The sequence below is a fragment of the Necator americanus genome, chromosome II (genome assembly GCF_031761385.1).
Source record: "Necator americanus strain Aroian chromosome II, whole genome shotgun sequence".
In the NCBI taxonomy this organism is placed as follows: Eukaryota; Metazoa; Nematoda; class Chromadorea; order Rhabditida; family Ancylostomatidae; genus Necator; species Necator americanus.
In genome coordinates this window covers 14,732,211-14,749,842 of record NC_087372.1, presented here as the reverse complement: position 1 = coordinate 14,749,842, position 17,632 = coordinate 14,732,211, and the positions used below count along the sequence as shown (strand labels likewise).

At 40.0% G+C, this 17,632-nt stretch overlaps 1 protein-coding gene across 2 annotated transcripts; it reads left to right on the top strand.

Annotated features, from left to right (window-relative positions):
- Nucleotides 1-263: 263 nt before the first annotated feature.
- Nucleotides 264-17,458, top strand: RB195_017867 (uncharacterized protein; the record flags this gene model as incomplete). 2 transcript variants are annotated; one of them, XM_064185054.1, is made up of 9 exons in its annotated part: nt 264-281; nt 11,449-11,565; nt 13,650-13,742; nt 13,816-13,888; nt 13,998-14,095; nt 14,782-14,868; nt 15,709-15,933; nt 17,283-17,398; nt 17,455-17,458. In XM_064185054.1, 9 exons carry the CDS (start codon nt 264-266, stop codon nt 17,456-17,458), a joined length of 831 nt encoding a protein of 276 aa, XP_064040935.1. The 2 variants fall into 2 exon arrangements, with proteins under 2 accessions (XP_064040935.1, XP_064040936.1); XM_064185055.1 differs by lacking the exons at nt 264-281; nt 17,283-17,398; nt 17,455-17,458 and adding exons at nt 8,690-8,756; nt 9,161-9,246 and having other exon boundaries at nt 15,709-16,005.
- Between the last annotated feature and the right edge of the window lie 174 nt (nt 17,459-17,632).

Here is a 17,632-nt window from a genome sequence, read left to right as displayed (position 1 = left end):
TTACCATATCTTCCATTGTGACTCAGGATACCTCAAGCGCCTGTCTCGCTTACTTCACAATACTTTACAGTTCATATTTCTCTGTGTGAAACACAGGTCCACATTCGTACATAAATATGCGAGACACCGCTTATCCTTATACATATGTTCATTTCTTCTTAATTTCTTGTTTTTAAGCGAAGAATTATATGAACCGGGATTTCCTATTCTTTTTGTAGCATATTTCTATTGGCTGCATTTTTTACGGTTCCTTTCATCCATAAATGTGTACTGATGCTGTGGTGAGCTTTTAGTGCTTTCGCTTTATGACGCTTGCCTTTTGCTGTTTACGCGATACATCGCTGCTGCAATAATGACGAGCAGTGTGCCTAAATTGCATATCTTGTGCTTGCTCTCGAACGCTGTTCCAGATTAGAGATGCTCTTCACAAGAGATGAACCGTATCCCGCTGATCGCGACAGGTGTCCAAAACAGCACTCGATTGCGTAACAACACTGCTGTCACGAAGTGTTCAAGGGTGGACAGTTTCGAATGTACACGCCTATTGTTATATTCGCACAAATGATGACGTCTTGAGAAAACAGTGCCTGTAATTAATGGAATGACGGAATGTTAAGACAGAGCAATACACGTGTAGGGGGATTTCACGGATACGAACGATCATGAACACTTCGTACTCGCTTCGTAATCTTTGCAGAGTACTGCTTCAGCGATAACTAAGTTTTGCAGAAGTTTTTGATTTTCACGCTCACAAGACATCGTACGGATGAGATTGTGCTGGATCCCTAAATCACCTCGATTCAATCTCATTTAAAAAGTTGAGCTCATTCAAATAGGCACTCTAGCAAATTGTTTGTGCACCTATCCAGCATAATGGATCGAGTACTGTGTTAATAACCCAGTGACCGTAAAACAGCGAGCATTAACTGCGGACAGCATATGTCGTATGAGCTCCACAATGCGGAGAAAGCACATAAAGGCAGTGCGTGTCTCAAATACAATAGGTAGGTTTCGCGACGGTTATTTTTCAATCTGAAGTAATTTACAGAGTATTTTCTAGACAACGAAGAAGGGTAGTTGGTGGATTTCCATTGGCTGTTTTCAATAGATTTATCTTCGTGGGGTCCCGTGTGCATGATTTAATCATGTTCAGGATTACATTCGTTGCTAGTTTCAAAACTGTAGAAGACCACGTTCTTGAGACTTACGACAAGAAACTTCTTGGACTGAATTTTAATTTTTGCAATCTTTGAGACCTATGTATACTGAGGACATTGACGAATGCAGCTCTTGATAATGGTGAGGACACTGTCAAGAAGTGAATGAGAATACGTGCAGAACGTCTTCAATTTCACGATTTACAGCTGCTAAAATATGATTTGGAGAGCAGCGAAGGCAAAGCAGTGGGCTTCTTTTCCACTCCAACTAGTACTCAGCTTCACTTACTTCATTCCTGATTTTCATTTGACAGACAGACATTTTTGAAATTTTGCGATTTGCCTGTTCTATAGTTGACAGCTAAACTGTGCTGCTAAACAAAAAATTTTAACGACGTGTTTGCGAGCAAATCCGGGAATATTCAGTAGAAAAAGCTTTCGTCAACTATTTAATCTGCTTTCTCTCCCATTTTCGCAGGGAAAAAACTTAAAAAGTTAAAAAGAAAGAGACTTTCTCAACATATTTTATAATTGGTGCTGACTTCGAATACTTCCTCAGAAATCTGTTGTTCAAATTTAGAACTTTTCACATTTATTCGACGTGTTTCATCCATGAGCTGTTACGTTACATCTCCTCTGTAATACGTGTGAAAGCCTACATAACGGTCGAAACAGTTCGCCAGTGCTTGTTACAGTACGCCGAAAATTTCTCGGATAAATCCCACGTTTTATCCTGCTATTAGTGCTCGACTTCTTTCATAATGTTTAGTCAGTTTTTCAAAATATCCAGGAGAAGCTGGCAGCGATATTCACCGTTTCCTTTCAATCAAACAATTCAACGCAGTTAAGCAGGAGTAGATATGGTACTCAATAATTTTGCTTGTAAGTTTTCCGTTGAAAAAAGAGAACAACAGGTTTACTAACTAGCAATAAAAATAACACATAAGTTAAAACTAAGGAAAATACAACCTCCATTCGAACGATCACATCTTCTTGTTCTTCTTCATCCGGACTTCTTGAAAAATTCTCCCCTTACAGTGCGAGCGGTGGACTGCGATGAAATTGCGCAATGTTTGCAAATTTGCGTTTTTTTCCACGTTCGCTCATAGCTTCCTTTAACTGGCAGATATCCACGATGTGCGCTATTGTTATTTGCGTTTCTCAGTGCTTATTCTCCGCTCTCTATAATTGGAAAAACGTTAGCATAATTCGACAACTACTGTATCTACACTGAATTTTCCTTTTTCTCTTTGTACCGGATTTATGCATCTCAGAATCATTTGGCAGAATGGATATGTATCATGTTATCATTGTTTTTCCCAAACTTCCAGGGAGTTGTAGTAGGTCAAAGTCCAAATAATCAAATAAGTCATGTAGGGTCTAAGTTTAAAGAGATCATTTTGCTGAGATTCCGTTTCTGGACGTGGAAAAATAGAAAATCCACCGTCCTGGGAAGTATGGTTGATCAAGGAAGGATTTTCCCCTGAGGGCTATTTGAAGAATGGTTGATCCCGAAGCCAGTGTGTCTCCTGCTGTCCTGTCAGCACACTTCCGGTCGACATCCGATGAGGGCGTTGTGTGGCGTCTGATTGTTTCCCAATCAGTCTCTGTAACCTGCTATTATCTTCTGCCTAATTAGGAGTGTACCGAAAACAGCAACGTATGTCCGTTGATCGTTACCTTTCAACACTGAGTCGTAACCTAATCATGTAATTTACCGCACTGCTCATGTGCCAAAAATTAAGGTTTAAAACGGGAAAAAACACCTACAAGTACACATGGAGGAAAGTTTGAGAAAAGGGGAAAAGAGAGAAAAAAGACTGGTTTTGCAGCTGTTATATCCGAAGATGCATAAATACGTCCACTAGAGGCTGTTCCTCAGATTCCATTAGTTAATTTAAGAAATTAGTATGCTTTGTTTTGCTGGTTTTTTTATAATACAGTATTTGTTATGAGCCTTGTAGAAAATCGAACCTACATAACATAAAGATTATGTAGTAAAGTGGTCCTGAAACGTTCTGCTATGCTCCGTGCAAAGCAAAAGATCTTTCTTCGAAATAACAGGATTGTTAGAAGAAATCCTCTAACAAAACCTGAAGAATGATAAGTCGGTTATGCAGTTCAGTTAAAAAAGGTCTTTATCTGGAACATTGACTTAAAAATCAAAAAGAGTGTTATAAAACGTTAAATGACCTCAAATTATGTACATTTAAAATGCGAAAAAATACTGAGGCTCGATAGGAAAATCAGTACATAATGTCCATAAATTTGTTGTTTTTGAGAATAAAAAGGTGTAAATCTAACGAATTTCCGAAATCTTTCGGTTGATTTTGCTCAATTTCATCGCCATTCCTTTACTTTTATTGCTGTTACTTTACTAATTGCTGCTGTCATTCACCTTCTGGTACCGCTGTTTTGATTTATGCCTCTTGTTCATTTTTGATCATTCACCGTTCATTTTATTCGTCTTTCTTTTTTTGCTTTTTTTCCACTTCTTCTTGTTGGTTTTTTATTTCAAATTGTGTTTTATTACTCAGATTTGCGATACCTAAGAGGTTCGAAGCGTTCCACTGCGACAAAGAGATCATCACTCGTAGTCCTCCTGAGCGAATTTCATCACGTTGTCAGTGCTTAGGGCCGAGTTTCGCGCGCCAATTACTACCTAACCCTAGGGATTTGCATGAATATCCATGTTTCGATGATCGCATAATTCCGTATTAATAACCAGCCAGGGCGGTCAATTGAATGAGGCATATTGCAACACAAATTAGCTTCTGTCTGACCCTCGGCGCCGTCTCAAGAGCTGACACCGGCTGCGCAAATCTGCAGATGGAGGATCCTAGAACACGGGGATACGTGCGGCCACCTTCTTCCTTTTCCATAATTAAAGCGTCCTCGTTATGGGATTGCAGTTGTAAATCATGTGCAGAATGTGCACCTCATGGGGCTAGCCCATATTACTGTGCGGGAACGAGGAAGGCTCATTTGACCCTCGCAGACACTTCCCGAGACCGCCGCGACATTATTGGCCTCTGTCATGCGTTGGCCCTGCGTATATCAAATTAATGGAGCACCATGGGAACCCCGCTAGGACATTTTCAACAAACACACGCATTCTCACACATCTCATCAAATCTTCGCCAAGGATAGCACGCAGTTTACGTAAACTTATTATCTGTACAGCTTTTACTAATAAGACCCACAGTTTATGATTAATCAAAGGGAGTTCATCAGCATCCGATAAGTGTGAATCCAAGAGTGCTGACCTCTAAAGATCAGTCGATGAGATCATAGCTCGGTGATGAGCAGTGAATAAAAATCTTGGAAGAACTTATACAGATATGAAAATTGTCATAAATTCATAATTTCTGATAAAAAAAATATTGAGGTAAACAAACGTTACATCGCTGAGGAAATCAGTAGTAGGTGAGTGAGAACTTTGATTGTGGACCGCTTACACTTACAGTAACCTTTCGTAAGCCGTTCGTTCGACTAATTATGGTTATGTCTATGATTAGGTCTATAATTTCACAATTGGAAAATATTCATCGCTCTGTAAATGATAAATACATCGTATTTCTTGATCTGAGACAAACCCCAGGGAACAGAACCAGGGTTGTGACCCACGAATTTCAGAGAGAAATAGGAGATCGGGCACCGATCGGAGACCCCGTTAGAAATCGCTCGAATGAGTTCGACCTCGATCACGTTCGAGAGCACTTTTTGTTCCTATTGTGAGTCTTTCCGGGTGTTTCCTTTCTCGGCAGACGATTCTCCGCTCAGTGTCTTATATTTCGCGGAGGCTATCATAACTGTCCATTATTAATGTGGTAATATCGGTCCGGCGTACTTTGATGTGCCGACAGCCGGACATCATACAGTATTCATCTTGAGTTGAGGATCAGAGGCGGCGACTCAGAGGGGGAAACGCAGAGAAATCTGGAAGGAATCTTCGTAATGAATGCATACTTCCCCCTTCAGATGAAACCGTTCAACTACGAATGAATAGTAGTGCAGAGGTTCGCCCTAAAGGGAAACAGAGACCCAGCTGCACGCTCGCCGCTTATGTTGCAATCCACACACTGCTGATTATATCCTGCAATCCGTTTATGTTACGAAAAGTGAGCTTTTCCTCTCAGCAACGGCGAATCTTCAATCATTTCCTTGGAACACGAATTAGGACATGACTAAGATTTGTATGAGTATATTCATCCTAGAAAAAGAAACCGATTCCGAACATCACAATTGTCTGCCTGTGTGCCACTAATCAATCTTTGAAGAAACTTCTGGAAAATGAAAAAAGTTCCCAAATCAGCTGCCAATAATGCTGCTATTATAAATACTACTATTGAAATAGAAAATGATCATTTCGTGGTGATGGAAATTGATTTAAAAGCTGACACTTCTTCTAAAGAAAAGTTTTTAGTTTTCATATTAATGGACAAAGAAATGTACAAGTTTGTCTTACTTTGTTTTATTTATGATGTGCGCTACGCATCTATGTGGCCCGCAAATAAATTTAAGCAATACATCACAAAACACCTACGGATACATTTTCAAATAAAAGATGTTCATTACTCGAAGATAGTGAATCGTAGCAAAAAAAAAAAAGAAACCTTGCCTAATTCATTGAATTGCTGTTTAGAAAGCGTTCCGATTTTCATAGTTGAATGAATAAATGAATGAATGAATGAATTTCAAAATTCTGCACAACGTTTTGCAGCGACATCTCTTGATCGACAAAACTGGCTTTAAATTATTATCCGCTTCTTCAATTTTTCATGTAAGCTTCAGCAAGTCGCATACATAATTTTAAGTTCCTGTCTCTGGAAATGTTTAATTTTTCAATGTCAAACTTACAACTTTGCTCTATTTCCTTATTTTTCCCACTTCAAGCACTGTCAACGGCCTTCAATGAACCCTTAAGTCTCAGGATTCGATATTTGTTTAGAATTCCCACACATATGTCAAAAGAGAATCAATTCTTCAATTATATTTGAAACCAGCAGCTCATTTGCATTCGAATGGGATTTCCGAAATTTCATTTCACTTACCCCCAAGAATTTTGGAACGGTTTGCGACGGGTTTAACCTGATTCTTGGGCAGAAGTTAGTAACGGTGCTGTTTACAAAAGTAGAAGTACCATGTGTTTAACGGAATTTTTTCCTGATTCAATGCTATAATGATTAGGAGGAATGAATGAAGGACGAATTTCCTGGAAGTATAAAACTTCTTGAATCTTAGAAGCGAAATACATTTTAAAACATACGTATTTACAGCAGCTGAGCAGAAGTTTCCTATTTTGCTTCTTTTTTCTCAGAAGAAGCACATGAAAAATACGTAGGCGAAGTTGCTCCCGGCTAGTTCCTTAATCGTTTCGTTAGGCGTTAGAAGTTCTAAATCCAGAAAACTGGAACCAGAAAGCCAAAAGCGCTCGAGATTTCCTACTTGTTTATTTGATGGTGTTAGCAAATGTCAACAATGTTCGGACACAAGTCATACACTTAAGGACTGCCGCAAAGCTCATCAACTGTCTTACATTTCCTTGTTCAGCCTTGATTACACTGAACCAAAACCGGATCCATTCTCTCTGTTCTTTAAATCCCAGAATCCTCTCCTCTTTATTAAAAGTTTCGTTTCGTTTCGTCTTACTTCTTGCTCCAGTGATAGATTTATTCATTTGCAGTCTAATTTCTCCGAAAATCACTCCTAAAGGGGACTAAAAGAAAATGTCAAAAACCACCGTTTCCACCTGTAAATTAAAATCTTCTTCAAAAACAAAATCAAGTGTAGTAGTGCTACTTGGTACCAAACGCTCATTGCCATTAACTTGTAATTCCTTCATTCTGTAGGTTCAGACGACCGAAATTCACAAACATTCTAGGATCTCATAAACATTTTAAAACATTGTAAACATAAACAGCATTGTATTTGAGATCCTGAATAGCATGTAGCTGATTAGAGGAAGCACGTGTAAATATGAATTATGCAAAATTGAAGGAAACATATCTAATACTCCTAGGGATTTCTGTGGATTTCTGCCTAAAAAATAGCTCGGCGGATATTTTAACGTGGATCGTCATAAATACAGTACATGGTGACCCAATTTTTTTTTGCGAACACGAGTTCCCATGCGAGTATGCGGTTCTCATGGCGTACATATGAATACGTGATTACACACACCCTCAACAAGCAATACATCACAACTGGATTAGTGTCCAAAAGTTGACGTCCATGTTCTATTTTCAACGAGTTCACGCTTGATGGATGATGTTGCCCTGAATGCACTAGCCAAGTAGTCACTACAATATAATAATTTTATTTATTCACCTACTTTTCTCAAAGTTTCATCACATAGAAAGGTAAGAGGATAATATCTTGTCCGAGTCAAAAAAAATCTGGACTCAATTTTTTTTCGAACAGGAATTGACATCGTCCACAAGACAGCAGGTAAACAATGCCATTCTGCTTGTACAAAAGTCGAAAAATCCTCTTAGGAGGTCACTTCACAGGATAGTGAATGCCTTATTTAGTTATAAGTTAATAAAGGTCTGATAAATGATTTTTTTTTAATTTTTCCATTCATTTTATTTTTATTCTTATTTGATTTTTTATCTTGTTTTTGTTTTTAAACATTTCATAGATGTAAACAAAAATCAAGAAAAAGATCAGTCAAGCATAATTTTTGGAAGAATCACAAACAAAACATCGAACTCACTAAGGTGCTGCTCGTTCATCTGCTCATTTCCGATAAATTCAACCCACAAGCGCTCTTTACGGTCTCAGCACCCCGAAGTGATCGCCATTTAATGCTAATGTTGCCGCCTTTGCTAAATACGCGGAGTCCTCATTCTGGGCTCACCTCATCTGCTGTAAAGCTCGGCCAACAGGTGAGAGATTGTTGTGCAGGATGTCCACATGTGTAGCTGAGAGGTTATGTTGATGATAGATTGATGTTCGACGATGTGTAACAATCCGTTCTACCCAGTCCACAACCAAAAACAACAATGGTGTCGATTTCATCTACGGATTCTATGGAAACTTTCTCCGGATTTGAAGATTGAAACTAACTTCGATTAGACAAGTACGTGTGACTTGAAGGATCGACTTCGACGGGGAATTCTATCTTTGAATGCGATTACCGTATGATGTTTCGTTTTTTCAGCATGGTTCTTGCATATTCGACTCATTGGATGCAAGTAACTTTTGATTTAAAAAAAATGGTTCATATTAAGTGAAGTAATTAAACATTACCTATAGTGGATATTAATTAGCGATTAACTCACCACAATAATGGCTATTCAATATTTCGGACCTGTTCACATTCAGTAGATTTCCAGACCTTTTTGACTAGTCCAGGAACAAACTATCATTGCATATATTTTCGCCTTATGCTTACTTACCGAACGAAATCTAGGCAATCGTTTCTATACACATTTATATTCGTCCATATTTTTATTCATGTTTTGAACTCCTTTACTAACATTATTTTTTTCATGAAATTCAGAATTTCTGCTCTCTCCGTAACACGAATGTATGATGTTGTAGCGCCTCCGCCTCCTGTTGAGGATGAAGCTCAAACTGAGATTCTCATAAAGGGTAAAGTAAAGGATAAAGTGCACCGCGTTGATCAATCCCTACGGGGATGCGCCTACGCGTTCGACCTCAACTCAAACTTCGTCTGAGGTTTGAGTTGAATTCCGGATTCGCGTTTTTTTCGTTTTCTTGCGAAGGCCGTGACTTCTGTATCATGGGATCCCATAGCCGGCTACTAGCCAATTACTCATTATGAAAGTGTTGAAGAAGCGTCGAGAAACTATGTAGTAACTAAATACTGATCTTTTTATTCTCTCCAAACCTGTTTAAAGAGATATATAACTGTAATACCATCGGTAATTCTATCTTCTTCATTATTGTGTTGTTGTTTTGTATAAAAGCGTTTGGATTAAGAGGCATCATTTTCGAGGGCTTCCTCCTTTGTACATCTATCAGATTATTTCAAGGTATTAAGGATGTCAAGCCCTTCCTTTACTATGATGCACTATTCGCCACAGTATCTGTCACTTCTTGCATAACTCGAAATTGGGCGGTTAGGTGTTGCTGGAGTGAAGATACATATACGTGCAGTCTAAGAGCTATACGAGGTCCCTTATAACTTACCGTAAATTCAGGTCACTTGATTTTGTCAACATTTCCGATTCTTTACATTTTCTTGTAATTTGGATCTCATTCGTATTGGCTAGGTAATTAACGCCACTTGTTTCCTTTGAAGAAGAGGTGTGCAGTTCCTTTCACCGTACCTCCTACCTACTTTTTCACGTTTTTGGGGGAAGGGGTTTAGATAGCATCATGAATATGAAGGAACTCTTTAAAAAAGACTTTTTCCGGGCAACACAGCGGTGGTCGCCGTTACCTGGCGATCGGCCGCAGCTACAGTGTGATGATGACTGATGAAGAGGCCAGTGGCATACACGTTTATTGCCCGGAAGATTTACGACGTCGATAGTGGTCTGCTAGCGGAGCCATATTGGCAGTAAACCCGTACCTCGGACAGTAATTAACGAACATTCCCTCGAGAATTTAAACCGCATTGTAATCTTTTAAAAGAATGTGACATCCAGAAGAATCTCTATTTTCTGGAACTGCGGGACTTCGCAAAGGAGTCTGTCGCGAAACGCTATCCGCACCTTCAGCCGCGCCGACGCCGCGCATCCGAGCTAATTAGGGGGCGGGGCGCATATTGTAGGCGTCAGGGCACAACGGCTGTGGCCTCGAGAGTTCCATTTGTGCTAGGATCGTCAGCGATGATTTGGTCACTTCGGTCCTCTTCAGAGAACCTCTTTTATTCCTGACTCATCTACCGTATCGTTTCTTGCTTAACTCACACACCAATGTTATTAGTATTATTGTTGTATTGTTATTGCTATTCAATTTAGGTTTAATGAGGAAAGTTTTTTGTGATGAGAAAAAAAGTGCTACTGTCAAGTTCAAGTCAGTTTTTTTGAAGTGGTAGGAACAACTATCTTGGCTTAGTTATTAATAAACATTTTTAACAGTACACCACTTGTGTGTTGAAACTACTACTTACTACTTCGAATGAGTCAAAATAAGTCATTGTCTAAGAATTCAATCCAAAATAACATTCCTGATCCTACTGTATTTGATGAAAATGTGTCATTTGCGCGCGAGATCTACATAAAACGCGAAAAACGGAATTAAAAGAAGAGGACCATTTTGAAATTCCTTTGAAAATGTAGGTCATCTAACTGGGCGTGACTTTGTCCTTGGAATTTTCGCCCCGTACGTGGCAGAATTCCTTTTATGGAATATCACGTAAAATAATCCAAGGGATAGAGTTTTTGTCCCTCCATTGTCCTTCTACTTGTCATTGCTCTCCTTTACAAGTGTGGAAAACATAATCCATGATGGTTTTGGGTCAAAGAAGGATAAGCCAGTTCATTGGTTGAAAATTTCATGGAATTTTGTAGAGATTCTCAAAAAATTGTACTAAACCCTTTGGTCATTGTATTCACGAAATTTATGAACAGCTCAAATTGCTGGAAATTTGCTAATGCGACTATTTTCCCAAGATATGAAATGAAATATTCACTTCGCCATTTAAAGAAAATCTCACCTCACAGAATTTTCTTCAAATTTTTGAAAAGGGAACGTCGGAATCTGAGGATCCTACATCTACTACCAGAACACTCCGTTTCAACTCATTCCTTAATGAATCCTTCAAAAAATCCTGGTTTTCAACCATTGATTTGAGAATTTTCTACAAACTGTAAACTTTGACACCGTAGCACCCATTCATCTACACACACGACCTTCTCAAGAGTTCACTAAAGTACGATGCGATTCCGAGCGTGCGCGCACATCCTGCGATAATCCCCTTACGTATGATTATTAGATTCGTTGAGCTGCCACACTGAACGCAGACGTCTTCATAGGAGTTGTACATGGGAGCATGTCGGAGCTGAGTCTGCGTAGAGGCGGCGAATTTAGTTTTTACGCAGGATACTGTAGATCTGCGATTGAAAAAACATAGATAATTAGTTTATGTATGCTTTCAAGTAGGTCAAGCTTTTTTAGGGGTTCCGAATTCTAGACCTAGCCACAGCGCTGCAGTGGCCAGTCTATCAGCGAAACCTGTGTTTCGGGACCTCAAACGCCTAGGAAATCAAGAGCTATTTCCTTCCCTTCAATTTTCCTCGATTATTCTCCGTGTCTGCTGATTACTGGTTTAAATCGCTCCTTTCTACTCTGAGTCTACATCATCATATTTCAGATGACCATCCTCGTCTACTTCATCCAATTCTTATTCGCCGCCACCTTAGCTCAAGAACGACTCAAAGATCTTCCACTACCTCCGGATTACTGCAAAAATGGAGGAGTTTTTGTTAATGTGAGTTTTTTCGTGCTTGCCTGGCTTTTGACTTACTCTGTTACTCCTGAACGAGTCCTAGACTCGTAGGAGCTGCACTGAGAGTAGAACAAGTCTTTCTCTGACATTTACCTTTCGAAAAAGATTTCCTGCAATTGTTCCTCAAATAGGAAAAATAGGGTCGACGACGAAAATTGACCAATTTTACTGTCAAAACGTCAAGTTACTTTGTAACTCAACTTACCTCTGAATTATTTTGTACTTAAGGAGAATGAGCTAAACCTTGCTTGCACTCTTAGTACTTTCCGTGAAAGATTGATATTTTATTAATGTTTTCATCATCTCTAAGTACATATCAATGGTGAAACTGGCAGCGCTTGCATTCGTGAAAGTTCGGCGATTCGCCTTCCGCAGTTGCGTATAAGGTTGTCTCTTCAAATCAATCAGTCAACTTCAATCAATCTCATAAAAACACAGCGCTGTCTATTTTTCACTTAAAAAAGTCGAATTTCTGAAATAATTCGCAAAATTGTGAGGTCAATGGTGCTAGATCGCCAGAATCCTTTGTAAGTTAGTCATAAATACCTTTGACAATAAAATTGTTGTGGTTTTATTTTGTATTGAAGTAACGAAAATGTAAAGAACAGTGACAAAATTAAAATGTTTTTTAACATAACAACAAAATTATAACACCAAAATTAAACCCAAAAAAAACTATATCAAAACAATTCTACTAAAACTAAAAAGAAAACTTGTTTATACTTTCACATTAAATCAACAAACTTTACTAAAATTTCTGTAAGATAAGTTTCTGCTAGCAATTGTCATTTTAATTCAATTTGTGAAATTCCATATTTTCACTTGTCTGTCTACCTTTTGCACATAGAAACTAAGCGATCCATCTTTTTTGGAATATTTTTGTAGGATTTGAAGTGTCTGCTCTTTGCCATAACTCACATCCAACTTTCTTTATGAAATGTTCTACTAGATATAGATATTGACTAATATTCGAGCAGGAACACCAGTCCGCTGCTGTTGTAACTTCAGCAGAACTCAACATTCGCTCGCAACAAAACATCCCGACAGGTACTGTCGTCGGCAAGTCAAGGTCCAACGGACATGGCATCTGGCGAGGTGCGCTGTGTGGCTGTCGGAGCGCGGCGGGCGGGGCACGGCCTGCTCGGACGGACACCTGCCGAGCGATGCTCGAGTGCGTGGGAATCAAAGAAGTGCACATGAATGGGGATTAGCTTTTTTGATTGGGCGGATTAACCTGTATGCGTGGATTATGGCGCTTGGCCGACAAGTGTACATCGTACGAGTATCTCAATAACGGCGCATCGGTGTCTTTCCCGACAACAATGACGCAAATTACAGACTACTACCGGAAATAGGAACCGAAATAAACCGTCAATGATATGGTAGATTCCCTACTTTTGTAGGACGAGCAATACCGATTTCAACATGTTTTCGTATGTTCATTTTCATATCAGGACCTCTTGCCAGTTTTTACTGTCCATTTCGAAAAAGCATGCAGTATAGTGTGTATAAAAAGTAGTAAATATTGTTAATTTGTTTGTGGTTGTCTAACTGCAAAATCTTTCTCCACTTGTTCAATTCGTACCCGCGTCTGGATAGGTAGAGATGCCGATGGACCTACGAGCAGAAGAATAATTCGCGATGCCGGAGGATATGTGCAAATTCTTTCAAATCGTTAAATCCTTCAAATGTACGGACTTACATTTCTGTTAGAATTCGCAACCTCCGTACTGTGTTTCACTGTCTCCGGTGAATCTGCAGTGCACTAGCTGGACCATTTCTTTATTTCGAATTTGTCATGGATACAAAACGTGCGTTGCGTGGTGCGTTACAATCATATGTTCCTAATCACTTGCAAATGGTTGAAAACTTTGTCGTTTTGTGTGGCACCGTTTAGGAGATACTGTATTATAAGGCAAAACCTACTCATGAGAATAAATTGAGTTAGAAACAGAGTTGAACCGTGGCAGTATATTGGAAGCCATCCTGGACATAAAATACAGCTAGCTAATTTCGCTACGGAGAGCGCATATGCAGCGACCGCAAAGAAAATGAGAACCGTTCAGGGTGAATGCGTCTGTACCCTCCGCTACGAAGGGAAACAATGCGAGCAGGAGCGATGTCTGAATGGAGGTCGTCGCCATAAAGTGAACGGACAGGTACACCTACTCAAGTCAACTCAAATTTCCCTCCTAACATCTCGGCGAAATCTAACTCTTCTAATATTTTCAGGTACGGTGTCATTGCCCTTTTGGGCTTTCCGGCGATCGTTGTGAGAAGGTCACATATTGTGAGCCTGGAAAAGGTTAATTAGCCCTAATTACTCTTACATTCTTGACCTTACACCCAACCAAAGGATCAGATGGTCATTCCACATTCTGTTACCACATCCATATTGAAATCAATAGTTACAGGAAAATTGGTGAACGGTAAATGTGAATGTAGCGCAAGATGGACTGGACTCTTCTGCCAGATGCGCACTTGTTATAATGGGATCCCTACCGGTGGAATGGTGAGATGATTTCCCTAATGAAGCTACAGCATCCATGGAAACCATTGATCAATCGTCAACAGTAGTTTTAACGATATTACTAGCATCGTAGACGTTAGAGGCATCACCCCACGAATCTGAGGCGGATCATCAATTCTCTTCCTATTCATTCGAGACAATAAGGATAATTTATTAGGGGTTATTTAGTTGCTGTTTTCTCACGAAAAGTGTACTGCTTTACCTCACGAAAACTAAAGGCATCACCCCACGAATCTGAGGTGGTACGGAGTTAAGGTGGAGTATTCGTATACGGGATAGTAGATTATGGAGAGGAGGGTGATTCCGTCCATTTCTTCCTAATTGCCGTAAAAAATGGCCCAGAAGATACAGCTTCGGGCGTTCTGGCGCACTAATTTCTACAAGGAGTTCGACTGGAGCGATCCAGTTTTGTGCACGTGCCGCATCTTCCGGGCCGTTTTTTACGGCAATTAGGAAGAAATGGACGGAATCACCCCCCTCCCTCTCCATAGTCTCCCATCCCGCATACGAATACTCCACCTGAAATCGGCACCACCTCAGATTCGTGGGGTGATGCCTTTAAAGAAGCAATGAACCAGAGATGGATCTTTGGTTCTCATTCATAGATATTTACCGTTATTGTCCTTAGTTATTAAAAGAAGTTCATGAAGCTACAGTTGAAAATTCAGGAAGGTTTCTGTCTCTGCGACGTTGGTTTCACCGGCCCTTTCTGCGATGTACCGTTGATTTGCGAGAATGGAGGCAAAGTTACTCAGGTGTGTGATCAAATCAAAAATAAATGACCAAATCCCGGATAGAAGCCTAAAATTCCCCGACCTAAAGTATTCCCAAGTCTGGATCTTGTAAAGCAACGTAACACGTGCTAATATGCTCCTAAACTTTCGAAACAACCAACAAAAGTAAATGTGCAGTGATTTCTGAGCGCTATACAATGCCCCGGTAGTTTAAGCCATGCTGTTTCTGAAACCATTTTGAAAGGCAAGATTTTCAGTTCTAGCTTCTCAGGAGGCAAAAAGATCAGCTCCAGTGGGAGAGAGAAGATATTTTTTTCTCCTAAATTTTGGAGTATTTTCGTCACCTTATGTTTTGTTCCGTATGATATTGCCCGGTCGGAACAACGCGAAGCTCGGCGCTGTTGGGATTGGAGTGTGACGAAAGTGAACTGCAGCGAAGAACGGCGCCAGAAACTTGAAGCGGCACGGTGCGTAGCCACTTAAGCGACATGTTGAGAATTACTAACCTAGTAATCTAAATACGTTTGCTTCAAGAGTGTGAAGTTTGCAAAGTCGGAGCCGAATGCCTTCAACCGGGTGAGTGCGACGCGCCATAAGCTTGGGCTGGGAGGAGTGTCAGGCATAGGAAGAGCCGCCGACGCATCGCTATCACCCGGTTGCACACATACGGTGCCTCTCTGCATTTGTCTATCAAAACCTTCGAATTCTATCGCCGCTTAAGAGTTATCAGCCGGCAACCAGTCGATGCCAAACTTTTTTTACTTTAACTGCTCACCTTTTTTCACAACTAGCAAAAATTATTATTCATAATTATTGGATTATTTCCTGATGTTACATAAAGTTTTGATCCATTCTTTTCAGGATAACGAATGCTCCTGTCCGTCAGAATACACTGGAGAACGATGCGAACTGTGTGCTATTGGTCATATCCTTGAAGGGAAACGTTGCGTTCCTGAAGTGTTGGAATCGTCCCTGGTCGCACATGCAGGCTCCTTATCGTCCAGATCTTTCGCGTGGCCTATCGTAGTTATAGGATGTGTTGCTGCTCTCGCTGTAGTTCTTCTCATCACCGCTATCACACTTGCAGTTCGTCGATGGAGTTCCAAACCATCGAGAGAGAACAGCGTTCGGGGACAACCTGACGCAACTGACGTTTAGGCGCTCATCATATCTTGTAATGATGAAAAATTACTCGTATATGATGCATTTAAGACCATTTAGACACATTCCAATCCTTTTTTCTTCTTGCCAAAGCTAAACGCTTCTTTGATGCAACGTGAACCGGCGCCTCCACAAAATCTGTGCAAATCTCCTATATGGTTGGAAAAGTAACATTTCACCTACAGCAGCAACTGTACAAAGAAGTTATGAGATTTGCAAAACGGGATTGATCCAGACACATTACTGTAACCGAGGAATCCTTATCCAATCACAATAGTTTTCAAATTATATGGTGCTTTTGCAATTTAAGTTCTTATGAATCTACTAGAGCAAGTTGAATGTGTGATCGTAGCTAGAGCAAGAAAGCATGAATATGGTTACGGTGGATCCATGGCGAAAAAAAATCTTGGGCAAACAAACGACCAAGCGTTTGGCTATGCACAGACATTCTAAGGAAGCTAACACAGTAACAACGGTAAATTTTCGAAGGAAATCCAAAAAGTCTGTCGAGGAAACACTTGGTATAGTGATTGGTTCCTTGAAAACATCAAAAAGGTGTTAGCACTTTTCCACAGCTGGAGTTGCCGATAAGGAAAGTGCCAGAACCTTTTTCGCATAAAGTCTCTGGCGTAATGAAAAAGAATTACCACAAGTACCCAAAAAATCCCAACATTAACAACTACTCATGTTATCATATTTTAGATTTACAACGCATCTAAAATTTTTGACTCTACTATATCAATAAAACCTGTGTTCTTAGCCGCTATTTTAGCCTACTGTAAATCTGTAGCTGTGCTCCAGAAGTTGCCAAAAATTTGATGCGATCATGTCATCTTACTTCTTCGATTTCGTCAGTTGTGATAGTTTTGACCATCGCTGACCATCGTTACTTAAAGGCATCACCCCACGAATCTGAGGTGGTACGGATTTCAGATGGAGTATTCTTATACGGGGTAGTAGATTATGGAGAGGTGGGTGATTCCGTTTATTTCTTCCTAATCACCGTAAAAAACAGCCTGGAAGATGCGGCGAGTTGTGATAGTTATGATAGGCTGGCGCGCTCCAATAGAACTCGTTGTAGAAAATAGCGTGCCGGAACGCTCGAAGCCGTATCTTCCGGACCGTTTTCTACGGCAATTAGGAAGAAATGGACGAAATCATCCCCCTCTCCATAGTCTCCCATCCCGTATACGAATACTCCACCTGAAAACCGTGCCACCTCAGATTCGTGGATTGATGCCTTTAAGCATAATCAAATCTGCGCCATCTCTAAGGTATGCAGCTTTGAACGTATCCTAGCTGGTGCCGTTTCCGAAGCTAATATCAACCACTTCAAACCTACTAGATATGTGGTTCATGGACTTCTATATCCAGCTATTGATGCATTCAGGTATTGTAACCGCTCTCATTCTCAGGATTTACCTTTTATTCATTGCATATGTACAGGTAGACTCGCATATATTATACCTCCTCATAATTTGAAGCAACTGCTTGTATTGTTATCATTTTTGTTGTATTTTTGTCGGTGAAAAGTGCACGCATAAATTTTAAGTTAATTTATCTCCATTGAAAAAAAACTGAACCAGGGACAAAATATACAAGAGGTAATTATTTAGATGAATGT